This window comes from Salmo trutta, chromosome 2, assembly GCF_901001165.1.
Source record: "Salmo trutta chromosome 2, fSalTru1.1, whole genome shotgun sequence".
In the NCBI taxonomy this organism is placed as follows: domain Eukaryota; kingdom Metazoa; phylum Chordata; class Actinopteri; order Salmoniformes; family Salmonidae; genus Salmo; species Salmo trutta.
In genome coordinates, this window is record NC_042958.1 from 63,887,866 (window position 1) to 63,915,671 (window position 27,806).

A 27,806-nucleotide genomic window follows, 5' to 3' on the forward strand; every position below is an offset into this window, starting at 1 on the left:
ACTCAACTTCTTGGTTTAAACTGAGCATTTTATTTTATTTTATTTATTTATTATGTCTTTATTGTTATTTTTTTCTGTTTATGTTTGTTTAAAATGTATGTATTGAGAGATGCAATGAGGGGGTGGGGTGAGAGAAGCGGGGAGAGGGAAATGGTGGGTGTGTGTACGTGCGTGCATACATACGGATATGTGTAAGCGAGTGCTGTTTTTTTTTGCCTTGTCTTTGTTGTTGTATCTCTTAATATGGGTGAAAATTGTGAAACTCCAATATAAAATACTGTTACAAAAAAAAAAAAAATCAATTTGACAGAGCTTGAAGATTTTTTTTATAATAATGGGCAAATATCGTACAATCGAGGTGTACAAAACTCTGAGAGGCTTACCCAGAAAGACTCACAGCTGTAATTGCTGCCAAAGGGGATTATGACATGTATTGACTTAGGGGTGTGAATACTTATGTAAATTAGATATTGTATATTTTATTTTCAATAAATGTGCAAAAATTTCAAAAAAACATGTTTTCACATTATCATTATGGGGTCTTATGTGTAGATGAGTGAGAAAAAAATATATTTAATCCATTTTGAATTCAGGCTGTAACACAACAAAATGTGAACTGAGTCAAGTGGTATGAATACATTCTGAAGGCACTGTATCTGCACATATCTGACATAGCACAACATTATCAGGAACACTTTGGGCTTGTGAGGGCTATATTCAGAACTACTGGCAAAAAACAAAACAACAGTACAGAAGAATCATTTGTTAAACAATTTTTTTCTCCGAAAAATCTATTTTATCAATTAAATAATGGTTCTTATTCATTTACAACACAACAGTACAACAACAAATCAAAATATTAATTTACAAACAGAAAAAATAAGTCTTCAAAGGTGGCAGTCTCCATGTGATCTCATTTGGTGATTCAATATCTGCTGCTTTTATTCAATGTCACTTGGTTTAAGAAGTAGTCCTCGATCTTAATCGACACAAACCTCAGTGAGTCCGGAATGTGTGTAGCAGGGCTTCTCGGTTGCCTCGTAGTTGGATGCCTCAGTATTGTGAGATACAACTTCGGCTAGCTTGGTGTCGAATGGGTTCAATGCCACCTGGATGGCAGGCTCAGAGTTAGGCACAAGAAAGTTCTCTGGGATGCTAGGCAGAGGTGGGTCACACTCTCTCAGGCTGACGGCACTCTTTCCGGGTCTCTTTACCGTTTCAGATTTGTCCATGGTGGAGATTGACTCCTTTGACTTGTGCAACTCTTTTGCCGACATGTCAGAAATGTGGGCACACTGTGGTGTGGATGATGCCTGTTTCAAACCAAAGTGTGAAGATATGCTCTCCCGAACTCTGGACACAAGTGTCTGTGGTTCATCGGTGGCTGGTTGTCTTTTCTTCAGCCTGGCAGCGGCCATAGCATCAGATCTCCTTCTAGCCTCCTTGGAGATTCTCACAGCATCATAGAGAACCACTATTACGATGAAGCCATAGAAAAAGAGCCCCAAAATCAGGTTCACCTTCACAAGTGGCTCGGAGTAAGAAGGGTCGGTCAATATGTTGACTCTGGGTTTGATCTTCAGGGTGCTCTTCTGAGCTTTTGGAGCTGAAGCCTGAACATTTTCTTTGAAGACGTCATCGTCACCATGTAATGCTGTTTGCTTGTAAGCCAGTAGATAAGGAATAAGTTTCTCCACAATCTTCTGGGGGACTTTAGCTTTACCTGGGAAAGTATCATCTTTCACCCTCTCAAGTTGTTCCAGCATCTGGTCCACTTGCACCATTTTGGTCAGTTTTGCAACATTGGGGATGTCCTGAACAGGGTGGTCCTTCACTGGCATCAAAGGCTTGTGCTCTGGAACAGAAATCAGGGGCTCCACAAGCTCCGAGGGGTACTTGGCAATTTTTGAGGAATATCCTTTTGTCAACTGGCCCACATTACCTGGAGAAGAATCGTCTTTCACCCGTAAACTCTCAAGTTGTTCCAGCAATGTCTTAAAATTGGTCTCTTTTGTAGCGTCAGGGTTGTTCCGAACAGAGTGGTCCTTCACTGGCATCAAAGTCTTCTGGTCCGAAGACGAAGAAGCCAACACATTTGTAGCAGCAGGCGATAGGAGACAGAAAATAACAGCCAAAAATAACATCTTCATGTTGCACAGCCCACCTTTCTGGGCGAGCTGTGCCATTTTGATGAAAGAAATTGTCTTTCAAAAGTAGGCAGTACAAATTACAAGTCAAACTACTAACTGGTCAGCTGTGCTTTGTAAAAGTGATTTGGGTTTACTGTTCACTGTCAAAGATACATAAGATATGGACCCAACATGATGTAATAGAAGAGTCGATTATGACATCAAGAGTTCCAGAATGTTGACAGTGGACAATCAACAACTCTGTAACCTGCTCTTCATTTTATTCATTAATTCAGATAATTAATGAATCTGTAAGGTCCCTCAGTCGAGCAGTGAATTTCAAGCACAAATTCAAGCACAAAGACCAGGGAGGGTTCCAATGCCTCGCAAAGAAGGGCACCTATTGTTAGATGGGTAAAAATAGAAAAAGCAGACATTGAATATTCCTTTGAGCATGGTGAAGTTATTAATGACACTTTAGATGGTGTATCAATACACCGTCACTACAAAATACAGGCGTCATTCCTAACTTAGTTGCTGGAGAGCAGTGTGGGAAAAGTACTGAAATGTCATACTTGAGTAAAAGTAAAGATACCTTAATAGAAAATGACTCAAGTAAAACTGAAAGTCACCCAGTAAAATACTACATGAGCAAAAGTCTAAAAGTATTTGGTTTAAAATATACTTAAGTTTCAAAAGTAAAAGTATTAATAATTTCAAATTCCTTATATTATGCAAACCAGCCAGCACAATTTATATTTTATTGTTTTATTTACGGATAGCCAGGAGCACACTACAACACTCTGACATTAATTTACAAACAAAGCATTTGTGTTTAGTGAGTCCGCTAGATCAGAGGCTGTAGGGATGACCAGGGATGTTCTCTTGATAAGTGCGTGAATTGGACCATTTTCCTGACAAATTGTAAGTAGTACTTTTGGCTGTCAGGGAAAATGTATGGCGTAAAAAGTACATTATTTTCTTTAGGAATGTAGTGAAGTAAAAGTTTCAAAAATATCAATAGTAGTGACCATTGACCTCATGGTGAAATCCTTGAGCGTTTTCCTTCCTCTCCGGCAACTGAGTTAGGAAGGACACCAATGTCTTGGTACTGACTGGGTATATTGATACACCATCCAAAGTGTAATTATCAACTTCACCATGCTCAAAGGGATATTCAACGTATGTTTGTTTTGTTACCCACCTACCAATAGGTGCACTGCTTTGCGAGGCTTGGGAAAACCTCCCTGGTGTTTGTGGTTGAATCTGTGTTTGAAATTCACTGCTCATCTGAGGGACCTTACAATTATCTGTATGGGCCGGGTACAGAGATGAGGTCGTAATTCAAAAATCCTGTTAAACACTTATCAGATGAGTCCATGCAATTTGTGACTTGTTAAGCACATTTTTACTCCTGAACATCATGCTTGAGATACGTCACGCTGGCATAGATGTCCTCTTTTGGGAAGGTCACCACAGGCATGGTTCCAATGGCCAGTACGCAGTTGGTTTCGCAGATAATCACGACAGGGCTGAAGAGTAGTCTCTCCTGAAGAAAGGTGTTGGGGTCTTCTGCAGACTGACACAAACACAAAGAGAAAAACAAATATGACAACAAAGACAATTCACACTTTTTGTATGTTATGGTTAAGTAATGAAAATTCTAATACATGCACACATTTCTTACCTCAAGGATGTGAAGCATAGCCTCACTTGCATGTCCTAACTTCTTTGGTGGAGCCACAGGTGATGGGAATATATCTGGTAAAGCCTTCATCATAGCGATTGAGTGCTTCACTGTTAAAAACAAAAATAGTTTCATTTGATTTACTGCAGCCAGTTATTTAAACAAAAATGAATCTGTTCATGGGATTCTCCATTGTCAACAGAGCCAGTAATTACCTTTGTCCAGCAGCGGTGGCTTCATGACCTTTTTGAACACTACATAAAACTGTGCCTTGTTGTAAAAGGTCCCCCAGCAGGTCTTCAGTTCAGGTATAAAGCAGTTCCCTCGATCGAGGGATCCGCCGGAGTTCATCCATAACATGACAGACATACAGACATACAGACAACCAGACAGAATTCTCGCGAGCTCACTGTTTTACATTTGCCTGAAGTAGTTTACCCCCGTCCCTGCTATGGCTTCTCACGCTGCTCAGTTCCCACACCGCATCTCATTTGAGATTCGGTCTGGTGTTAACCAGGATAAAGAAGCATAGGCCTACTTAAAATGAATACATTTGCTTACATGATCCAGTTCTCTGAAGCAGAGATACAGGGAAGTATCTTGGTAGGCCTGTCCTGCTCCTTAGTAGCATCAGAGTCGATGAAGGCCCGTCTTGCTTGGAATTCAAGGTCCAGGAGCTGGGAAACATCCTTCTGGTTGGGTCTGGCCTTGGTTTTGTACATCTCCTGTAGAGTTTTATAATGTCTCGCCTGGTTCTGTAGGCTCTCAGTAGTTTCTGATGCCAGAAAACATAACAAACCCGACCAATTAACATTTAAAAATGTAGACTGAAATTAAGACCAGTGATTCCGCTGGTACTACCACCCCAAACCTCTCATTCCACAGGAAACACTGAAGACTAAATAGTCACTTGGTTTCTAGTCCCTCATTTAGAGTAGTAGTAGAAGTTGCATTTATAAGGAAACACTATCCACTATTTCAATTTGTGTACTTACCACCCAACTGTTCAACCTCTGGGGTGCTGCATCTAGATAGTGGGGATCTCTCCAGGTCCCAGAGGAGGTGCCTGGTCTACACAGGTCTGATTCTTCACCCTGTATAAGACATACATTTATTCTATAGTAATTATAAAGGCAAAGAACACCACACTGTAACAACAACCTAACAGCAAACACCAAAACAAGTAGATCTGTAGATACATGTATTGTAATGATGGCCAGGAAATGCTACTTTGATAACAGGAAACACTGTCTGCATGGTTAGATTAAATGTCTCCCAAATGTCAAAATTTAACATGACCTCATTATCACCATGAGTAAATCTCCAAATGGTTCTCCTTCTGAAGAAGTGCTCTGGACCGGGAAAGAGATCATGTAAATCCTCCTTAGAGGCTGGGCAGCATGTCTGTGCTTATATTAGCAGCTGAAAAATACATGAAACCACATGGAAAATAGTTAAGTAATTAGCAACTAAATCATAGTTTATAGACGCAAAGTGTCAGGTTGATATAGGTTATGAGACATTAGCATGCTGTCTTCCCTTTCCAGTTAATGCAGGAATGATTTACCAAGATAGCTCATGTTAGCTAACAAAATGAGTTTACTAGTATATCATGAACGGTTAAGTCAATTACTTTAAACCAAAAGATAGTGCAAGCTAATGAAACTAACGTTAACGCAAAATTGTCTCCCATATTGAAAACCTTAGTTAATCTTTGCTTGCCTAGCTAAGATTGTAGACAATGACTGACACCATCGATAATTTAGCTTCGCCGTCTTTGGCGCCATTTCTATTTATTTTCTATTGTCAATAGAAAGGGCGCCAAAGACGGCGAAGCTAAATAATCGACGGCGTCAGTCATTAGGGCACATTTACACCTCATTAACACTATTTCTGGCAATAAAGCACTCAATCTAACCAAAGTTCAAGTTTTTTCAACGAATGGCCGTTCGTGCAGTTATTAACTGCAAAAAAGGCAACGTTACCTAGTTAAAATTAGCATGCTAACTTGGTTTGCCAACTTTCCAATTCAAATGAACGTTAGCTAACGTTAGCTTGCTAAGGAGAAAGGTAGACGGTATAAACAAATGAACATTACCTTTTAATACTGCGGTTGATATATGGTCCATGCCTGGATATGTCATCCATTCCATCTTCATTCATGGTGTTGTTAGATGACTCAAAGATTTGGACCGTATTTGACTTTTTAGTTTTTTAGGCCTCTCTTATTTAGCTAGATAATGTGATGAACGTACGTCAGTTAAGCAATATCACACGAGAGGGAGTGCTGAATATCAGCACGGCTGTGATTCGGTCGTAGGTACGAGGCCGCAGGCCAAAGATAATAATATTCAGTATAACAGCACGACCTCGAGTGTGATATTGCTTTTATACAACACTTCTACAAGCGCAATTTCTTAGTTAACAGTAATACGCGACAACAGATTATGATTTGTTTATTTATTTCATTATTTATTTGGCTCCGCCAACACACATAGTTCCCCAACTGGTCTGGAACTGGACTGTTGCCAAGCAACACATATACATTTTCCTCCACACTAGCTTGCTACTGCTACTTTGTGTAGGTCTACACGTTACCGTCCTCTCCTGACGACCATTCATCATTTAACTCAAATGTTATTTGTGGAAATATGTTCATATTTGCGGTGCGAAGTTTGTTACAATTTAAGATAGAGAACGATTGTTAATGTAATTAACGGTTATTAGAAGACCTGTAAAGCGGAGTGATACATGTATAGTTAAAAGTCCCAGTGGTGTTGTTCTCTACTCCAATAAATTACTTGGTTTTATTATAAATACTGAACATCATTTTCACTTCTTTCCGCCCTTTTCATCGAAAGCTGTGGGAACGTTTTACTTGCGTTTAGTAACGTTCAAGATGCTTTGACGGTGCGTTATCTGCTGCGTTTTTATTACTTTTTCATTGAAACTGTTATTGAGCCATATCAATAGATTTCACAGTGGCAGCCCTGATTTCTGGCTGCTCTGTGGTATTGACGGATGCACTGAGGAATATAGTGTACAATTCCTTCCATCATGTAAAGAGAAACCACCTTCAACACCTACTTGATTGCACCCGACCAGATGAACAGCCATCGGAGGAAAGCCAAGCACCACCGGAACAAGTAGCTAGCTTGCATTTTTTTTGTTCTCTGGATTTAAAAAAATAATTTAATGAACAGACGATACACGGACCAAAATCATACTGTCCATTAGGCTATTCGATCATTGTAGCCATAATGACTCTTATGGCTAAAGCTGGGTTGATGTGAAAATAATCGATGATAAATAGGAACAAAACACTTAAATAGCACTATTGGTGACACTAAATACAATTTCAAATAATCATCTGTTTCTTTGATGTGTGGTACACAGGACAACAGTCTTCTAGCTAACTCCAGCATCACTGATCAGCAACTCCATCCATCTGACTCAGATGATGGGCAAAGGGGCATTGACCAACATGGAGCTGTCACAGTGCAACAGGTAAGTTACTCGGTTGGTGGCAATCTACTGAAATGTACCATATTTTTTTAAGTACTTAGATTTACTAATAGCATTCATAGTAAGTCTTCGCAACCACTTCTCCTGTCACAAACATTATACTTGTCATGAACTTGTAATGTCCAGCCTCAGGATACTACATTCAATGTCAACATTCTTTTAGAATCTGACAACACATGCCACTGCTTTTGTGATAAATACCAGAGCCAAGCATCTTCTCTCACAGGTAAGATGCTTTTTCTGAGCAGAGCATTTGGTTTGTTACATTATGCAGATCATTTTGTAGTGGTTCAGTGATGGTTGAGTTCATTCTCAGTGCTAGGTTGTCTACCTTACTATTGTTGACCCCTTATGTCCTTATGTTAATGAATATGTCATAAGAAAATGTGAATATCATAGGTATACATGATGGTGTGTTCCAACCTCCATGATTGATGACATCCCCACCTCTCTCACTGTCTCATTTTCAGAAAGGTGTGAATGACATTGTTGCTGGGGTACAGCAGTATCAATCATCACTATTGGACAACCTCAGGAAGCAGATGGAGGCAGTGCTAAAGAAGCATTCAGGAAGCACATCAGGTCAACTTGAAAAAGATGCAATGGATATATTTGACAATTTCATTGACCCTTTTGCTGGCGTTGCAACATTTAGACAGGACAGTGTTATTAAGAAGCTGTTTGGATGCAGAGGAAATTCCAATTGGTGGAACCATATGCAGGATGAAATGTGGAGGATCAAAAGACATTTTCATCAAAGACAAATTATTTTATTATGTACCATTAGTCAAAAGTCTAGAGCAGTTCTTATCACACCCAAGGATTCTGTCTATGGTTGAAAAGGGACCCCAGATGTGCAGGGCAAGTTTTTTTCATGACATTGTTGATGGTGCTCTTCTAAAATCACATCCCTTATTTTCAGAGAAACCAAATGCATTGCAGATTGTTCTGTACACGGATGAAATAGAGATCTGTAATCCACTAGGATCCTTTGCATCAAAAAACAAGTTGTTAATGGTGTACTACACCCTAGGAAATATAAATCCAAAATACAGGTCTAAACTGGCTGCTATCAGGCTACTTGCCATGGCTAGATCAGCAGACCTCTGTCAATCTGGTGTAGATGTAATATTGAATAGAATCATGGAAGACATGGATGCATTCATTGTACAGTGGGGTTAAAATGCTAACTATTAACGGCGAGAAAACGATATATGGTGCCATGGTCTCTCTGGAGACACCCTGGCACAACATGAACTAGCAGGGTTCAGAGGGTGTGGGCTTTGCCTACTGTAAGTGCAGACACTGAGTGTTCTTTTGAGGACATGCAGTCACACTTCAATGAGGATGCATATACTGAAAGGACATTGGAGAAGCATGTCAGACAGTGTGATGAAATAGAAAAGGCACAGACTGACTTGCTTCGCAACAGCCTGAGAACAACATATGGGATCAATAGAAGGAGCAAGTTAGTTGAATTCTCAGCCTTTGATATCATACAACAAACTCCGCAAGACATTATGCATGTAATTATGGAGGGCATAGCCCCAATGTATTTTGAATCATCTTGTTGTGTCATGACAGATTGATCTGGACTCAGTGAATTCTGCTATTCTTGGTTTCTCTTATTCCCCTCTAGATGTTAGCGATCGGCCATCCCCAATTTCTGTTAGTACATTAACGTCAAGTGATGGAAAACTAAAACAGTCATCTGGGCAAATGCTTGTCCTGCTAAGGATATTGCCATTCGGTTTGGAGAGTTTGGAAGTCAATGCATATATACGACTGACAATTGAGCTAATAGAGATTGTACAGATAGTATTTGCACCTGTTCTTTCCATTGTGACCGTGTCTAGGTTGAAGTTACTCATTGTAAATCATTTGAAGTATTGGAAGGAGCTTTTTCCAGACCGCAATGTTACACCTAAACAGCATTATATGATACATTTGCCATCACAGATAAAGTCATTGGGTCCAATGGTTAGACATATGTGTATGCGGTTCGAGTCTAAACATTGTTTCTTTAAACAATGGGCTTCCAAGCTCAATTTAAAAAAATATTTGCAAGTCTTTGATCAATCAGAACCAAATATATGAAAGCTGCCAAAATGTTGACAGTTCAATGCGCCCAGTTTTTTCAAATGAAAGGGAGATGGGACCTGTATCAGAGGTTAAAGATCTACAATATTTACGTGGAAAATTGAGGGACTTCCTAGGTTTCAATGAAGTAAACCATGCTGTATCACTCAAATGGCTTGTAATCAATACAAATAAAATACATAAATCAGAAGTCCATGATCTTTGCCAAAGTACTGAATGGTAATATGCAGAATTTGGACTGGTCAAAAACATATTTCTTGTTGATTCTAGGCTTTATTTTTTGGAATATCAACCATTTCAAACTATACACTTTGATAGAAACATCATGTCTTATCAAGTTGAGGTCCCACACTTTGCACAGGCCACTGAGTTAGTGGATGCTGAAAAGCTGGTTGATTTTACCTCTCATTACACAATTAGCAACAAGAGCCAAACTTATGTACAAGTCAAATACCATCTTGGGGAAGTAATAGAATTGTACAACACTTCAAATGACTCAGTGTGTTCCCCAGATATGAAAAGTGTACTGTCTTTGTTCTGTACTGTATTTTGTCTACATGATTGCTGTGCTGTGTGTATGATTTACAATAAAACTGAATTCCATTTGGTCATTATCTGTTCTTAATATGTGAAGAGATGAAAAGGATAAGATGCTTGAAATAAGAAATTCTGACTTTGACAAAGCAGTTCTGTACTTGTCAGTGTTGATGAAACAGCTTTATAATTCTGGTATTTTTAGTTTTGAGCATTAAGTTACTCAGAACCAATAACACAATCTCAGTAACAAGTTATATTATCTTAAGATAATTAAGGACAAAAAAGCTTGAAACAAGTGAAATGCTCCAACATACAAACTGGCTGATAAGAAGAAATATCTTGTCAGACCAAAAACAAGTATATATTGCCAGTATTTAAGATATTTAATCTTACTTAGATTTCAATTTTTGCAGTGCAGACGCGTCTTAACATCAACTGTTCAGAGGAGACTGCGTGAATCAGGCCTTCATAGTCGAATTGCTGCAAAGAAACCACTGCTAAAGGACACCAATAAGAAAAAGAGACTTGCTTGGGCCAAGAAACACGAGAAATGGACATTAGACCGGTGGAAATCTATCCTTTGGTCTGTTGAGTCCAAATTTGAGATTTGGTTCCAACCGCCGTGTCTTTGTGAGACGAGGAGTAGGTGAACGGATGATCTCTGCATGTTTGGTTCCCAAACGTGAAGCATGGATGAGGAGGTGTGATGGTTGTTACCAACAAGTGAGGTCTCAAACTAACAGGTCCAGTACATGAACACACTTACCACTGGCTACTATATGGAGACAAACAAACCTTTTTTAATGAGCTGTGAAAAAAAGAGTGAACTATTTTCCAATGCTCATTAGACTGGCCGAAGCCAACCCCAGTGAATAGGCCATGTTGTATATGGTACATTCCACTCTCTCTTTCTTCTTGCGTGTGTAGGAGCTACCACTGTACTGTACAGGGGGCCTGCGCTTCTTCTGGGACAACAAGTTTGACCATGCCATGGTGGCCTTCCTGGACTGTGTGCAGCAGTTCAAGGAGGAGGTGGAGAAGGGAGACACGGGATTCTGCCTGCCCTACAGGTCAGTCAACTAGTCTAGCAGATATCATAGAATTATAATTGTAATCATCCATGGATTATGTCGACAGTCCAAGGATAAAGCTGTCAAAAGCTGACCAACTTCAGTTATTTGTGTAAATTTGGTAAGTTATACAACTAAATTAATTAGTTGATCTTTCTTTTTTAAAACGCATGAAACAAAATCACTCCTTTTAATATTCAGATTTCACAAATATGTTCCCTTGTTTCTTAATATTTAATTTATTCTATTTTCCTGCACTAGTAACACATCTGACAGAATGATTTAGATGAGTGTTTGGATTTGATTTTATTGAGGTGTTTTATACAGGTGTTTCTGTAGATTTGAGGAACTGCAGAACACTGTTGGTTTAGACGTTTCTGGATACAATACTGCCTCCTAGTAGTACTGCCTCTTATTGGAACCCTCACAGATTCCAAGGTAGAAGTCCTCATTTGGGCAGCAGGTGGTTTATCAGTCACTGTATGTCTGTCTGTTCAATACAAAATAAGAAAGAGTGACAGACTCAGGTCCCTTGGTGCATCACACCACGGATCGCTTCACGTAGCCAGCCAGTACAGTGCCTTTGAGACGGTGCATGGTGGAGTCATAGACCCCTCGTCTAGAGCTCTTGGAGGAGAGCTTGGCATAGATCTCACTGTGTTTCTCCAGGCGGCTAGGATCAAAGCACCGGCCGCAGTGCTCACACTGCTTCAGCTTGGAGTTGACTGCACTCATCCCAAATCGGCGTTTCAACACCACCTGAATGAATGGATGTTATCAGATGGGCCAAATAATGGGCAGCTGGGCAACAAAGACAAGATATACAATATGTACAAACCAGATGAGGCTGGAGGGAGGAGCTCATTATAATGGGCTCATTGTAATGGCTGGAATAGAACAAAAGGAATGGTATTACACACATCAATCACATGGAAACCACGTTTGATTCCGATCAATTCATTTCATTCCAGCCATTACAACGATCCTATCCTCCTATAACTCCTCCCATCAGCCTCCTCTGATACAAACGCACGTGATCACCAACACTACACTAGATCAGCAGTTAGCATTGCTTTGGAATGTCAAGCTACTTTACCTGTCTGTCCTCCTTTTTCTCTTCCATGTTCAAACCCTTCTTGACTTCCTTTGGCTTGCTAACAGTGTATCTCGTGGCTGTCTCCTTTGGCTTACTTGCCACACTGCTTTCTTCTTCATTTCTCCTCACCGCTTTAATCCTTTCTTCCTCTTCTTCCTCTTCTTCGTTATCTCTTATCATCTCCCATAGGTCAGAATCCACCTTCATCAGGCAGATCTCCTGGATGAACTTCTCCACCTTTTTTCTCAACCGCACTTTCGCGTTTTTCTCCTCCAAAGCCTGAGCATCCATCTTGGCCCCACTTTTAATCAGTTTCAATTCTTGGGTGACACTGATCAGCTTGGCCTTCATATATGCCATCACCTGCTCAGCCTCTGAGTTAAAGACGTCCCATACCATCTCATCGGGGCATGGCGGTAGATCCTGTACAGTTAGGGTCTGAGTCTTGATCTGAACGTGTTTCTTCACAACCTGCCTTCTGTAAGCAGGGACGAGGGCTGCCCTCTGGTCTGACTGGCTGGAATGGCTTCTTCTTGGCATTAGATATTGTATATTTTATTTTCAATAAATGTGCAAAAATTTCAAAAAAACATGTTTTCACATTATCATTATGGGGTCTTATGTGTAGATGAGTGAGAAAAATATATATTTAATCCATTTTGAATTCAGGCTGTAACACAACAAAATGTGAATTGAGTCAAGTGGTATGAATACATTCTGAAGGCACTGTATCTGCACATATCTGACATAGCACAACATTTTCAGGGACACTTTGGGCTTGTGAGGGCTATATTCAGAACTACTGGCAAAAAACTATACAACAGTACAGAAGAATCATTTGTTAAACTATTTTTTTCTCCGAAAAATCTATTTTATCAATTAAATAATGTTTCTTATTCATGTACAACAACAAATCAAAATACCCAAAAATGACTTAAAACATACATTTTAAATGCAATATATTTTTATTACTATTCTAAAGTAATTATAATCATTTACAAACAGAAAAAATAAGTCTTCAAAGGTGGCAGTCTCCATGTGATCTCATTTGGTGATTCAATATCTGCTGCTTTTATTCAATGTCACTTGGTTTAAGAAGTAGTCCTCGGTCTTAATCGACACAAACCTCAGTGAGTCCGGAATGTGTGTAGCAGGGCTTCTCGGTTGCCTCGTAGTTGGATGCCTCAGTATTGTGAGATACAACTTCGGCTAGCTTGGTGTCGAATGGGTTCAATGCCACCTGGATGGCAGGCTCAGAGTCAGGCACAAGAAAGTTCTCTGGGATGCTAGGCAGAGGTGGCTCACACTCTCTCAGGCTGACGGCACTCTTTCCGGGTCTCTTTACCGTTTCAGATTTGTCCTTGTTGGAGGTTGACTCCTTTGACTTGTGCAACTCTTTTGCCGAATTGTCAGAAATGTGGGCACACTGTGGTGTGGATGATGCCTGTTTCAAACCAAAGTGTGAAGATATGCTCTCCCGAACTCTGGACACCAGTGTCTGTGGTTCATCGGTGGCTGGTTGTCTTTTCTTCAGCCTGGCAGCGGCCATAGCATCAGATCTCCTTCTAGCCTCCTTGGAGATTCTCACAGCATCATAGAGAACCACTATTACGATGAAGCCATAGAAAAAGATCCCCAAAATCAGGTTCACCTTCACAAGTGGCTCGGAGTAAGAAGGGTCGGTCAATATGTTGACTCTGGGTTTGATCTTCAGGGTGCTCTTCTGAGCTTTTGGAGCTGAAGCCTGAACATTTTCTTTGAAGACGTCATCGTCACCATGTAATGCTGTTTGCTTGTAAGCCAGTAGATAAGGAATAAGTTTCTCCACAATCTTCTGGGGGACTTTAGCTTTACCTGTGAAAGTATCATCTTTCACCCTCTCAAGTTGTTCCAGCATCTGGTCCACTTGCACCATTTTGGTCAGTTTTGCAACATTGGGGATGTCCTGAACAGGGTGGTCCTTCACTGGCATCAAAGGCTTGTGCTCTGGAACAGAAATCAGGGGCTCCACAAGCTCCGAGGGGTACTTGGCAATTTTGGAGGAATATCCTTTTGTCAACTGGCCCACATTACCTGGAGAAGAATCGTCTTTCACCCGTAAACTCTCAAGTTGTTCCAGCAATGTCTTAAAATTGGTCTCTTTTGTAGCGTCAGGGTTGTTCCGAACAGAGTGGTCCTTCACTGGCATCAAAGTCTTCTGGTCCGAAGACGAAGAAGCCAACACATTTGTAGCAGCAGGCGATAGGAGACAGAAAATAACAGCCAAAAATAACATCTTCATGTTGCACAGCCCACCTTTCTGGGCGAGCTGTGCCATTTTGATGAAAGAAATTGTCTTTCAAAAGTAGGCAGTACAAATTACAAGTCAAACTACTAACTGGTCAGCTGTGCTTTGTAAAAGTGATTTGGGTTTACTGTTCACTGTCAAAGATACATAAGATATGGACCCAACATGATGTAATAGAAGAGTCGATTATGACATCAAGAGTTCCAGAATTTTGACAGTGGACAATCAACAACTCTGTAACCTGCTCTTCATTTTATTCATTAATTCAGATAATTAATGAATCTGTAAGGTCCCTCAGTCGAGCAGTGAATTTCAAGCACAAATTCAAGCACAAAGACCAGGGAGGGTTCCAATGCCTCGCAAAGATGGGCACCTATTGTTAGATGGGTAAAAATAGAAAAAGCAGACATTGAATATTCCTTTGAGCATGGTGAAGTTATTAATGACACTTTAGATGGTGTATCAATACACCGTCACTACAAAATACAGGCGTCATTCCTAACTTAGTTGCTGGAGAGCAGTGTGGGAAAAGTACTGAAACGTCATACTTGAGTAAAAGTAAAGATACCTTAATAGAAAATGACTCAAGTATAACTGAAAGTCACCCAGTAAAATACTACATGAGCAAAAGTCTAAAAGTATTTGGTTTAAAATATACTTAAGTTTCAAAAGTAAAAGTATTAATAATTTCAAATTCCTTATTATGCAAACCAGCCAGCACAATTTATATTTTATTGTTTTATTTACGGATAGCCAGGAGCACACTACAACACTCTGACATTAATTTACAAACAAAGCATTTGTGTTTAGTGAGTCCGCTAGATCAGAGGCTGTAGGGATGACCAGGGATGTTCTCTTGATAAGTGCGTGAATTGGACCATTTTCCTGACAAATTGTAAGTAGTACTTTTGGCTGTCAGGGAAAATGTATGGAGTAAAAAGTACATTATTTTCTTTAGGAATGTAGTGAAGTAAAAGTAAAAGTTTCAAAAATATCAATAGTAGTGACCATTGACCTCATGGTGAAATCCTTGAGCGTTTTCCTTCCTCTCCGGCAACTGAGTTAGGAAGGACACCAATGTCTTGGTACTGACTGGGTATATTGATACACCATCCAAAGTGTAATTATCAACTTCACCATGCTCAAAGGGATATTCAACGTATGTTTGTTTTGTTACCCACCTACCAATAGGTGCACTGCTTTGCGAGGCTTGGGAAAACCTCCCTGGTGTTTGTGGTTGAATCTGTGTTTGAAATTCACTGCTCATCTGAGGGACCTTACAATTATCTGTATGGGCCGGGTACAGAGATGAGGTCGTAATTCAAAAATCCTGTTAAACACTTATCAGATGAGTCCATGCAATTTGTGACTTGTTAAGCACATTTTTACTCCTGAACATCATGCTTGAGATACGTCACGCTGGCATAGATGTCCTCTTTTGGGAAGGTCACCACAGGCATGGTTCCAATGGCCAGTACGCAGTTGGTTTCGCAGATAATCACGACAGGGCTGAAGAGTAGTCTCTCCTGAAGAAAGGTGTTGGGGTCTTCTGCAGACTGACACAAACACAAAGAGAAAAACAAATATGACAACAAAGACAATTCACACTTTTTGTATGTTATGGTTAAGTAATGAAAATTCTAATACATGCACACATTTCTTACCTCAAGGATGTGAAGCATAGCCTCACTTGCATGTCCTAACTTCTTTGGTGGAGCCACAGGTGATGGGAATATATCTGGTAAAGCCTTCATCATAGCGATTGAGTGCTTCACTGTTAAAAACAAAAATAGTTTCATTTGATTTACTGCAGCCAGTTATTTAAACAAAAATGAATCTGTTCATGGGATTCTCCATTGTCAACAGAGCCAGTAATTACCTTTGTCCAGCAGCGGTGGCTTCATGACCTTTTTGAACACTACATAAAACTGTGCCTTGTTGTAAAAGGTCCCCCAGCAGGTCTTCAGTTCAGGTATAAAGCAGTTCCCTCGATCGAGGGATCCGCCGGAGTTCATCCATAACATGACAGACATACAGACATACAGACAACCAGACCGAATTATCGCGAGCTCACTGTTTTACATTTGCCTGAAGTAGTTTACCCCCGTCCCTGCTATGGCTTCTCACGCTGCTCAGTTCCCACACCGCATCTCATTTGAGATTCGGTCTGGTGTTAACCAGGATAAAGAAGCATAGGCCTACTTAAAATGAATACATTTGCTTACATGATCCAGTTCTCTGAAGCAGAGATACAGGGAAGTATCTTGGTAGGCCTGTCCTGCTCCTTAGTAGCATCAGAGTCGATGAAGGCCCGTCTTGCTTGGAATTCAAGGTCCAGGAGCTGGGAAACATCCTTCTGGTTGGGTCTGGCCTTGGTTTTGTACATCTCCTGTAGAGTTTTATAATGTCTCGCCTGGTTCTGTAGGCTCTCAGTAGTTTCTGATGCCAGAAAACATAACAAACCCGACCAATTAACATTTAAAAATGTAGACTGAAATTAAGACCAGTGATTCCGCTGGTACTACCACCCCAAACCTCTCATTCCACAGGAAACACTGAAGACTAAATAGTCACTTGGTTTCTAGTCCCTCATTTAGAGTAGTAGTAGAAGTTGCATTTATAAGGAAACACTATCCACTATTTCAATTTGTGTACTTACCACCCAACTGTTCAACCTCTGGGGTGCTGCATCTAGATAGTGGGGATCTCTCCAGGTCCCAGAGGAGGTGCCTGGTCTACACAGGTCTGATTCTTCACCCTGTATAAGACATACATTTATTCTATAGTAATTATAAAGGCAAAGAACACCACACTGTAACAACAACCTAACAGCAAACACCAAAACAAGTAGATCTGTAGATACATGTATTGTAATGATGGCCAGGAAATGCTACTTTGATAACAGGAAACACTGTCTGCATGGTTAGATTAAATGTCTCCCAAATGTCAAAATTAACATGACCTCATTATCACCATGAGTAAATCTCCAAATGGTTCTCCTTCTGAAGAAGTGCTCTGGACCGGGAAAGAGATCATGTAAATCCTCCTTAGAGGCTGGGCAGCATGTCTGTGCTTATATTAGCAGCTGAAAAATACATGAAACCACATGGAAAATAGTTAAGTAATTAGCAACTAAATCATAGTTTATAGACGCAAAGTGTCAGGTTGATATAGGTTATGAGACATTAGCATGCTGTCTTCCCTTTCCAGTTAATGCAGGAATGATTTACCAAGATAGCTCATGTTAGCTAACAAAATGAGTTTACTAGTATATCATGAACGGTTAAGTCAATTACTTTAAACCAAAAGATAGTGCAAGCTAATGAAACTAACGTTAACGCTAAATTGTCTCCCATATTGAAAACCTTAGTTAATCTTTGCTTGCCTAGCTAAGATTGTAGACAATGACTGACACCATCGATAATTTAGCTTCGCCGTCTTTGGCGCCATTTCTATTTATTTTCTATTGTCAATAGAAAGGGCGCCAAAGACGGCGAAGCTAAATAATCGACGGCGTCAGTCATTAGGGCACATTTACACCTCATTAACACTATTTCTGGCAATAAAGCACTCAATCTAACCAAAGTTCAAGTTTTTTCAACGAATGGCCGTTCGTGCAGTTATTAACTGCAAAAAAGGCAACGTTACCTAGTTAAAATTAGCATGCTAACTTGGTTTGCCAACTTTCCAATTCAAATGAACGTTAGCTAACGTTAGCTTGCTAAGGAGAAAGGTAGACGGTATAAACAAATGAACATTACCTTTTAATACTGCGGTTGATATATGGTCCATGCCTGGATATGTCATCCATTCCATCTTCATTCATGGTGTTGTTAGATGACTCAAAGATTTGGACCGTATTTGACTTTTTAGTTTTTTAGGCCTCTCTTATTTAGCTAGATAATGTGATGAACGTACGTCAGTTAAGCAATATCACACGAGAGGGAGTGCTGAATATCAGCACGGCTGTGATTCGGTCGTAGGTACGAGGCCGCAGGCCAAAGATAATAATATTCAGTATAACAGCACGACCTCGAGTGTGATATTGCTTTTATACAACACTTCTACAAGCGCAATTTCTTAGTTAACAGTAATACGCGACAACAGATTATGATTTGTTTATTTATTTCATTATTTATTTGGCTCCGCCAACACACATAGTTCCCCAACTGGTCTGGAACTGGACTGTTGCCAAGCAACACATATACATTTTCCTCCACACTAGCTTGCTACTGCTACTTTGTGTAGGTCTACACGTTACCGTCCTCTCCTGACGACCATTCATCATTTAACTCAAATGTTATTTGTGGAAATATGTTCATATTTGCGGTGCGAAGTTTGTTACAATTTAAGATAGAGAACGATTGTTAATGTAATTAACGGTTATTAGAACACCTGTAAAGCGGAGTGATACATGTATAGTTAAAAGTCCCAGTGGTGTTGTTCTCTACTCCAATAAATTACTTGGTTTTATTATAAATACTGAACATCATTTTCACTTCTTTCCGCCCTTTTCATCGAAAGCTGTGGGAACGTTTTACTTGCGTTTAGTAACGTTCAAGATGCTTTGACGGTGCGTTATCTGCTGCGTTTTTATTACTTTTTCATTGAAACTGTTATTGAGCCATATCAATAGATTTCACAGTGGCAGCCCTGATTTCTGGCTGCTCTGTGGTATTGACGGATGCACTGAGGAATATAGTGTACAATTCCTTCCATCATGTAAAGAGAAACCACCTTCAACACCTACTTGATTGCACCCGACCAGATGAACAGCCATCGGAGGAAAGCCAAGCACCACCGGAACAAGTAGCTAGCTTGCATTTTTTTTGTTCTCTGGATTTAAAAAAATAATTTAATGAACAGACGATACACGGACCAAAATCATACTGTCCATTAGGCTATTCGATCATTGTAGCCATAATGACTCTTATGGCTAAAGCTGGGTTGATGTGAAAATAATCGATGATAAATAGGAACAAAACACTTAAATAGCACTATTGGTGACACTAAATACAATTTCAAATAATCATCTGTTTCTTTGATGTGTGGTACACAGGACAACAGTCTTCTAGCTAACTCCAGCATCACTGATCAGCAACTCCATCCATCTGACTCAGATGATGGGCAAAGGGGCATTGACCAACATGGAGCTGTCACAGTGCAACAGGTAAGTTACTCGGTTGGTGGCAATCTACTGAAATGTACCATATTTTTTTAAGTACTTAGATTTACTAATAGCATTCATAGTCAGTCTTCGCAACCACTTCTCCTGTCACAAACATTATACTTGTCATGAACTTGTAATGTCCAGCCTCAGGATACTACATTCAATGTCAACATTCTTTTAGAATCTGACAACACATGCCACTGCTTTTGTGATAAATACCAGAGCCAAGCATCTTCTCTCACAGGTAAGATGCTTTTTCTGAGCAGAGCATTTGGTTTGTTACATTATGCAGATCATTTTGTAGTGGTTCAGTGATGGTTGAGTTCATTCTCAGTGCTAGGTTGTCTACCTTACTATTGTTGACCCCTTATGTCCTTATGTTAATGAATATGTCATAAGAAAATCTGAATATCATAGGTATACATGATGGTGTGTTCCAACCTCCATGATTGATGACATCCCCACCTCTCTCACTGTCTCATTTTCAGAAAGGTGTGAATGACATTGTTGCTGGGGTACAGCAGTATCAATCATCACTATTGGACAACCTCAGGAAGCAGATGGAGGCAGTGCTAAAGAAGCATTCAGGAAGCACATCAGGTCAACTTGAAAAAGATGCAATGGATATATTTGACAATTTCATTGACCCTTTTGCTGGCGTTGCAACATTTAGACAGGACAGTGTTATTAAGAAGCTGTTTGGATGCAGAGGAAATTCCAATTGGTGGAACCATATGCAGGATGAAATGTGGAGGATCAAAAGACATTTTCATCAAAGACAAATTATTTTATTATGTACCATTAGTCAAAAGTCTAGAGCAGTTCTTATCACACCCAAGGATTCTGTCTATGGTTGAAAAGGGACCCCAGATGTGCAGGGCAAGTTTTTTTCATGACATTGTTGATGGTGCTCTTCTAAAATCACATCCCTTATTTTCAGAGAAACCAAATGCATTGCAGATTGTTCTGTACACGGATGAAATAGAGATCTGTAATCCACTAGGATCCTTTGCATCAAAAAACAAGTTGTTAATGGTGTACTACACCCTAGGAAATATAAATCCAAAATACAGGTCTAAACTGGCTGCTATCAGGCTACTTGCCATGGCTAGATCAGCAGACCTCTGTCAATCTGGTGTAGATGTAATATTGAATAGAATCATGGAAGACATGGATGCATTCATTGTACAGTGGGGTTAAAATGCTAACTATTAACGGCGAGAAAACGATATATGGTGCCATGGTCTCTCTCTGGAGACACCCTGGCACAACATGAACTAGCAGGGTTCAGAGGGTGTGGGCTTTGCCTACTGTAAGTGCAGACACTGAGTGTTCTTTTGAGGACATGCAGTCACACTTCAATGAGGATGCATATACTGAAAGGACATTGGAGAAGCATGTCAGACAGTGTGATGAAATAGAAAAGGCACAGACTGACTTGCTTCGCAACAGCCTGAGAACAACATATGGGATCAATAGAAGGAGCAAGTTAGTTGAATTCTCAGCCTTTGATATCATACAACAAACTCCGCAAGACATTATGCATGTAATTATGGAGGGCATAGCCCCAATGTATTTTGAATCATCTTGTTGTGTCATGACAGATTGATCTGGACTCAGTGAATTCTGCTATTCTTGGTTTCTCTTATTCCCCTCTAGATGTTAGCGATCGGCCATCCCCAATTTCTGTTAGTACATTAACGTCAAGTGATGGAAAACTAAAACAGTCATCTGGGCAAATGCTTGTCCTGCTAAGGATATTGCCATTCGGTTTGGAGAGTTTGGAAGTCAATGCATATATACGACTGACAATTGAGCTAATAGAGATTGTACAGATAGTATTTGCACCTGTTCTTTCCATTGTGACCGTGTCTAGGTTGAAGTTACTCATTGTAAATCATTTGAAGTATTGGAAGGAGCTTTTTCCAGACCGCAATGTTACACCTAAACAGCATTATATGATACATTTGCCATCACAGATAAAGTCATTGGGTCCAATGGTTAGACATATGTGTATGCGGTTCGAGTCTAAACATTGTTTCTTTAAACAATGGGCTTCCAAGCTCAATTAAAAAAAATATTTGCAAGTCTTTGATCAATCAGAACCAAATATATGAAAGCTGCCAAAATGTTGACAGTTCAATGCACCCAGTTTTTTCAAATGAAAGGGAGATGGGACCTGTATCAGAGGTTAAAGATCTACAATATTTACGTGGAAAATTGAGGGACTTCCTAGGTTTCAATGAAGTAAACCATGCTGTATCACTCAAATGGCTTGTAATCAATACAAATAAAATACATAAATCAGAAGTCCATGATCTTTGCCAAAGTACTGAATGGTAATATGCAGAATTTGGACTGGTCAAAAACATATTTCTTGTTGATTCTAGGCTTTATTTTTTGGAATATCAACCATTTCAAACTATACACTTTGATAGAAACATCATGTCTTATCAAGTTGAGGTCCCACACTTTGCACAGGCCACTGAGTTAGTGGATGCTGAAAAGCTGGTTGATTTTACCTCTCATTACACAATTAGCAACAAGAGCCAAACTTATGTACAAGTCAAATACCATCTTGGGGAAGTAATAGAATTGTACAACACTTCAAATGACTCAGTGTGTTCCCCAGATATGAAAAGTGTACTGTCTTTGTTCTGTACTGTATTTTGTCTACATGATTGCTGTGCTGTGTGTATGATTTACAATAAAACTGAATTCCATTTGGTCATTATCTGTTCTTAATATGTGAAGAGATGAAAAGGATAAGATGCTTGAAATAAGAAATTCTGACTTTGACAAAGCAGTTCTGTACTTGTCAGTGTTGATGAAACAGCTTTATAATTCTGGTATTTTTAGTTTTGAGCATTAAGTTACTCAGAACCAATAACACAATCTCAGTAACAAGTTATATTATCTTAAGATAATTAAGGACAAAAAAGCTTGAAACAAGTGAAATGCTCCAACATACAAACTGGCTGATAAGAAGAAATATCTTGTCAGACCAAAAACAAGTATATATTGCCAGTATTTAAGATATTTAATCTTACTTAGATTTCAATTTTTGCAGTGCAGACGCGTCTTAACATCAACTGTTCAGAGGAGACTGCGTGAATCAGGCCTTCATAGTCGAATTGCTGCAAAGAAACCACTGCTAAAGGACACCAATAAGAAAAAGAGACTTGCTTGGGCCAAGAAACACGAGAAATGGACATTAGACCGGTGGAAATCTATCCTTTGGTCTGTTGAGTCCAAATTTGAGATTTGGTTCCAACCGCCGTGTCTTTGTGAGACGAGGAGTAGGTGAACGGATGATCTCTGCATGTTTGGTTCCCAAACGTGAAGCATGGATGAGGAGGTGTGATGGTTGTTACCAACAAGTGAGGTCTCGAACTAACAGGTCCAGTACATGAACACACTTACCACTGGCTACTATATGGAGACAAACAAACCTTTTTTAATAAGCTGTGAAAAAAAGAGTGAACTATTTTCCAATGCTCATTAGACTGGCCGAAGCCAACCCCAGTGAATAGGCCATGTTGTATATGGTACATTCCACTCTCTCTTTCTTCTTGCGTGTGTAGGAGCTACCACTGTACTGTACAGGGGGCCTGCGCTTCTTCTGGGACAACAAGTTTGACCATGCCATGGTGGCCTTCCTGGACTGTGTGCAGCAGTTCAAGGAGGAGGTGGAGAAGGGAGACACGGGATTCTGCCTGCACTACAGGTCAGTCAACTAGTCTAGCAGATATCATAGAATTATAATTGTAATCATCTATGGATTATGTCGACAGTCCAAGGATAAAGCTGTCAAAAGCTGACCAACTTCAGTTATTTGTGTAAATTTGGTAAGTTATACAACTAAATTAATTAGTTGATCTTTCTTTTTTAAAACGCATGAAACAAAATCCCTCCTTTTAATATTCAGATTTGACAAATACGTTCCCTTGTTTCTTAATATTTAATTTATTCTATTTTCCTGCACTAGTAACACATCTGACAGAATGATTTAGATGAGTGTTTGGATTTGATTTTATTGAGGTGTTTTATACAGGTGTTTCTGTAGATTTGAGGAACTGCAGAACACTGTTGGTTTAGATGTTTCTGGATACAATACTGCCTCCTAGTAGTACTGCCTCTTATTGGAACCCTCACAGATTCCAAGGTAGAAGTCCTCATTTGGGCAGCAGGTGGTTTATCAGTCACTGTATGTCTGTCTGTTCAATACAAAATAAGAAAGAGTGACAGACTCAGGTCCCTTGGTGCATCACACCACGGATCGCTTCACGTAGCCAGCCAGTACAGTGCCTTTGAGACGGTGCATGGTGGAGTCATAGACCCCTCGTCTAGAGCTCTTGGAGGAGAGCTTGGCATAGATCTCACTGTGTTTCTCCAGGCGGCTAGGATCAAAGCACCGGCCGCAGTGCTCACACTGCTTCAGCTTGGAGTTGACTGCACTCATCCCAAATCGACGTTTCAACACCACCTGAATGAATGGATGTTATCAGATGGGCCAAATAATGGGCAGCTGGGCAACAAAGACAAGATATACAATATGTACAAACCAGATGAGGCTGGTGGGAGGAGCTCATTATAATGGGCTCATTGTAATGGCTGGAATAGAACAAAAGGAATGGTATCACACACATCAATCACATGGAAACCACGTTTGATTCCGATCAATTCATTTCATTCCAGCCATTACAACGATCCTATCCTCCTATAACTCCTCCCATCAGCCTCCTCTGATACAAACGCACGTGATCACCAACACTACACTAGATCAGCAGTTAGCATTGCTTTGGAATGTCAAGCTACTTTACCTGTCTGTCCTCCTTTTTCTCTTCCATGTTCAAACCCTTCTTGACTTCCTTTGGCTTGCTAACAGTGTATCTCGTGGCTGTCTGCTTTGGCTTACTTGCCGCACTGCTTTCTTCTCCATTTCTCCTCACCTCTTTAATCCTTTCTTCCTCTTCTTCCTCTTCTTCGTTATCTCTTATCATCTCCCATAGGTCAGAATCCACCTTCATCAGGCAGATCTCCTGGATGAACTTCTCCACCTTTTTTCTCAACTGCACTTTCGCGTTTTTCTCCTCCAAAGCCTGAGCATCCATCTTGGCCCCACTCTTAATCAGTTTCAGTTCTTGGGTGACACTGATCAGCTTGGCCTTCATATATGCCATCACCTGCTCAGCCTCTGAGTTAAAGACGTCCCATACCATCTCATCGGGGCATGGCGGTAGATCCTGTACAGTTAGTGTCTGAGTCTTGAACTGAACGTGTTTCTTCACAACCCGCCTTCTGTACTTTGAAGCAGCAGGATGAGGGCTGCCCTCTGGTCTGACTGGCTGGAATGGCTTCTTCTTGGCATCATTGTTTGGCACAGTGACTCTGGCTCTAATGGGAGGCAGTGGAATCTTGGCGACCATATTGGCTCCATGGACTGCCTTCAATGGCTTGGCACTATGGAGGTAGATGTCTTTCACCACACAGGTTTGATCCCTCTTGGTACGGATGGGTTGCAGTGGCTTCCGTATGGGAGGAACAGTAGCCTTCCCTGACTGCTGAGGTGTTGAAGCTACATGCAGTCCTTGACTCTTCCCATTGCAGATGGACCTCTTCTTCTGCAGTACTGGGATTCTGGAGGGAGGATGTGGTTTCTTTTCCACAGCCTTCAAACTGGCAAGTCGCTGCAGAGCACCCTTTCTTTCTTCAGTCAACTCCAGTACTGGGATTCTGGAGGTGTTTAAACTGTTTTGTTTGATCGCCGGAAGCTTCTCAGTGGCCTTGGGTTGAGATGGCAGGGCAGGCTGAACGGAGTTGCTACTGGCAGCTCCAAGGTTCCCTGTTAAAGCATTATGTTCCTGTAGCGGCTGCAAGAATCTCCTCATCATCAAGGAGATTGACAGTGGCCTTTCTAACCCTCGTTCTGCAACTAAGTTTTCATCTAGTAGCACTTTCTATATTTTATGGTGATCTACTGTGTTAACTATATCTCAGGAGGAATCTGCTTGATTGTCTTGGATACTAGTGTTCTATTTTCAGCAGTCAGACACCAGAATGTTCAAACAGAACATTTGGAATTTATTGATCAGTTGTGACATCATAATTGGTTCACAAATAATGAGACTTCTAGAATCTCACACACTTATGTGGATGTGATGTCATAATAGACCATAATATGCAGCCCAAAATGGTGAATGTGACCTATCTGTGTTAAACTGCTTGCCCTCATCTCATATTTAAACATGCCACTTTTCTTTGAGGTGAAACATATTACTGAACTCTGAATTGTCAATTTAAAGACATTTTGCCAATTTATTCATTACTAAATTTAGCTAACATAGTTAGTTCAGAGATTCTTACCTTTGCCTCAGCAGTCTCGTCCAGATCATCATGGCATTTGTAGTTCTTTATGATAGCCACATTAGCAGCCAATTAGCATTTCATTTTTGGGGGCTAAATACCGGCAAATATATTGATAAGTCACCTTGTCCTACAGATATTTACACGGTTATCGAAACGTCACACAAGGGTAAGCCTACATGAAACACATCCCTAATTTTAAGTGTTTCAAAAAATTTCTATGGGGAAAAACCGATGGTGAAAAAACAGTTGGAACCATTTCCTTGTTTGACCGCTATGTTTTATGGGTATTATGACACATACTGTGGTATGACACATTACAGAAATAACTGGAGTTGGTCAGCTTTTGACAGCTTAATCCTTTGCCTCCAACTAGTCACTAGCATGAGACATCTGCAGATGAGTTTGTCTTAGCGTCCTGGCCTTAGATTTTTTTTTTTTAAATGTGGTGTTAGCAGCTGTAGATGTTTCACCAGTTTCTTTCATACCCTTCAAGAAATAAACACTTGGGGGTTTGAGTTTTAATGCACCTTTTTCTTTTATGGGTCAGGATGGATGTCGAGAAGGGCAAGATTGAGGACACAGGAGGCAGCGGCGGCTCCTACTCCATCAAGACCCAGTTCAACTCAGAGGAGCAGTGGACCAAGGCGCTCAAATTCATGTTGACCAACCTCAAGTGGGGCCTGGCGTGGGTGTCGTCTCAGTTTTACAACCGATAGATGAGGACTCACCCTGGGTGTGCCCCTTGACCCTTCTAAAACCACCATTTCGTCACAATGTGTGACTCTCAAAAATTCTTATACAATGCTCTCCTTGCTTCCCTATGATGTTTTGAGAGGGTGGGGAGAAGACTGGAGGAAGGACTTTTGAGATTCACCACTGGTGTGAGTTCAAATTCAATAAGTCTTGTTTCCTTGTTTGATTTCCATATTGACCGTTTGAAAGGACAAGATAAAAACTTAAATTATACACATTGAAGTCCACCTAGACTCGTAGGTGTTATGAAGGGAGATATCTGAGACTTTTGGAGCACATTCCAGGATTGAGTCCTAATAGTAGCTAAGTGGCTTCTGGTTGTGTCTTTTCCTTCATATGCACATATCTTATGACACTGGATAGGTGAAAGCTGTTGAGAAGCCGCACCACCTTGACCTGTTCAATTCTTAAAGATCAGTACACATGAAGGGAAGGAGAGAAGGACACGTTGAACTACTGAGATGCAGCACTGGAATGGGTTCTTATGTATCACATGCTTCTTACTTTGCTCCAGAAGCAAAACTGGGGAGTCACGAATCTGGTTTTCTGACTATTTTCTTCAATTGGTTTGTGTCTTTGTGGTTCAACTACACTCTAGCCACAGAATAATGTACATGTATGTTTAATTGTTTTTCTTTTACTGTGCTGACGAGGTAAAGATGGTTTAAGTTCACCATGCATTGGAACAGCATTGGAACGTTTGCCTTGTCTGTTCTGTCTCCCCACTCGCACCAAGTGTCTCCCGAAAGCTTTGGCGTCAGGATTATGCTGTGCTTTTGTTCATTGGCAAATTCAACAAGGCAATCGTTTTACTACATGTGACTCCTTGGTGTGGATATAAATGTAGACAAGGAGGCTTGTGGCAGTATTTAATGCCTAAATCACTGTATGATTTGGTTTTCAGGTTCATTACATTTATGAACATGTCAATAATGGACCCACACAGAACGCCTTATGTAAAAGGATATTTCCAATTCTAACATTTGTATAAAAAAAGGTCATAAAAGTGTATAGATAGATCGATTGATTTATTGATTACGTAAGTATTCAACCTCTTGAGTCAATACATGTTAATTCGGGCTG

At 40.2% G+C, this 27,806-nt stretch overlaps 5 protein-coding genes and 1 long non-coding RNA gene across 13 annotated transcripts; 2 read left to right on the forward strand and 4 right to left on the reverse strand.

The window, feature by feature from the left end:
* Positions 1-2,008: 2,008 nt before the first annotated feature.
* On the reverse strand, positions 2,009-6,777 carry LOC115160798 (uncharacterized). Of its 4 annotated transcripts, none has more exons than XM_029711233.1 (7): positions 5,915-6,777; positions 5,127-5,238; positions 4,812-4,910; positions 4,378-4,591; positions 3,817-3,926; positions 3,534-3,708; positions 2,009-2,063 (listed from the first exon to the last, which is right to left on the reverse strand). In XM_029711233.1, the coding sequence occupies exons 2-6, from the start codon at positions 5,187-5,189 to the stop codon at positions 3,538-3,540; spliced, it is 657 nt and encodes a 218-aa protein (XP_029567093.1). In that variant the 5' UTR covers positions 5,190-5,238; positions 5,915-6,777; the 3' UTR covers positions 2,009-2,063; positions 3,534-3,537. The 4 variants fall into 4 exon arrangements, with proteins under 4 accessions (XP_029567093.1, XP_029567102.1, XP_029567083.1 ...); XM_029711242.1 differs by having other exon boundaries at positions 2,027-2,066; XM_029711223.1 differs by lacking the exon at positions 2,009-2,063 and having other exon boundaries at positions 3,440-3,708.
* Positions 6,778-10,792: 4,015 nt separating this feature from the next.
* LOC115160833 (beclin-1-like) lies at positions 10,793-27,092 on the forward strand. 2 transcript variants are annotated; one of them, XM_029711303.1, is made up of 2 exons: positions 10,793-11,048; positions 26,518-27,092. In XM_029711303.1, the coding sequence occupies exons 1-2, from the start codon at positions 10,969-10,971 to the stop codon at positions 26,684-26,686; spliced, it is 249 nt and encodes an 82-aa protein (XP_029567163.1). In that variant the 5' UTR covers positions 10,793-10,968; the 3' UTR covers positions 26,687-27,092. The 2 variants fall into 2 exon arrangements, with proteins under 2 accessions (XP_029567163.1, XP_029567170.1); XM_029711310.1 differs by lacking the exon at positions 10,793-11,048 and adding an exon at positions 22,944-23,328.
* LOC115160825 (zinc finger C2HC domain-containing protein 1C-like) lies at positions 11,399-12,603 on the reverse strand. Its single transcript, XM_029711290.1, has 2 exons — positions 12,145-12,603; positions 11,399-11,807 (listed from the first exon to the last, which is right to left on the reverse strand). The coding sequence occupies exons 1-2, from the start codon at positions 12,541-12,543 to the stop codon at positions 11,589-11,591; spliced, it is 618 nt and encodes a 205-aa protein (XP_029567150.1). The 5' UTR covers positions 12,544-12,603; the 3' UTR covers positions 11,399-11,588.
* On the reverse strand, positions 15,731-18,354 carry LOC115160810 (uncharacterized). 3 transcript variants are annotated; one of them, XM_029711265.1, is made up of 6 exons: positions 18,193-18,349; positions 17,405-17,516; positions 17,091-17,189; positions 16,657-16,870; positions 16,096-16,205; positions 15,753-15,987 (listed from the first exon to the last, which is right to left on the reverse strand). In XM_029711265.1, the coding sequence occupies exons 2-6, from the start codon at positions 17,465-17,467 to the stop codon at positions 15,817-15,819; spliced, it is 657 nt and encodes a 218-aa protein (XP_029567125.1). In that variant the 5' UTR covers positions 17,468-17,516; positions 18,193-18,349; the 3' UTR covers positions 15,753-15,816. The 3 variants fall into 3 exon arrangements, 2 of the variants coding, with proteins under 2 accessions (XP_029567133.1, XP_029567125.1); XR_003869122.1 differs by having other exon boundaries at positions 15,755-15,987; positions 16,311-16,870; positions 17,394-17,516; positions 18,193-18,354; XM_029711273.1 differs by lacking the exons at positions 17,405-17,516; positions 18,193-18,349 and having other exon boundaries at positions 15,731-15,987; positions 16,311-16,870; positions 17,091-17,360.
* Positions 18,498-22,335, forward strand: LOC115160843 (uncharacterized). 2 transcript variants are annotated; one of them, XR_003869126.1, is made up of 3 exons: positions 18,498-19,601; positions 19,783-19,845; positions 20,090-22,335. It is a non-coding gene; the product is annotated as an uncharacterized LOC115160843 (long non-coding RNA). The 2 variants fall into 2 exon arrangements; XR_003869129.1 differs by having other exon boundaries at positions 18,498-19,240; positions 19,491-19,845.
* On the reverse strand, positions 23,524-25,503 carry LOC115160793 (uncharacterized). Its single transcript, XM_029711210.1, has 2 exons — positions 24,425-25,503; positions 23,524-24,087 (listed from the first exon to the last, which is right to left on the reverse strand). Exons 1-2 carry the CDS (start codon positions 25,493-25,495, stop codon positions 23,869-23,871), a joined length of 1,290 nt encoding a protein of 429 aa, XP_029567070.1. The 5' UTR covers positions 25,496-25,503; the 3' UTR covers positions 23,524-23,868.
* Positions 27,093-27,806: the final 714 nt, after the last annotated feature.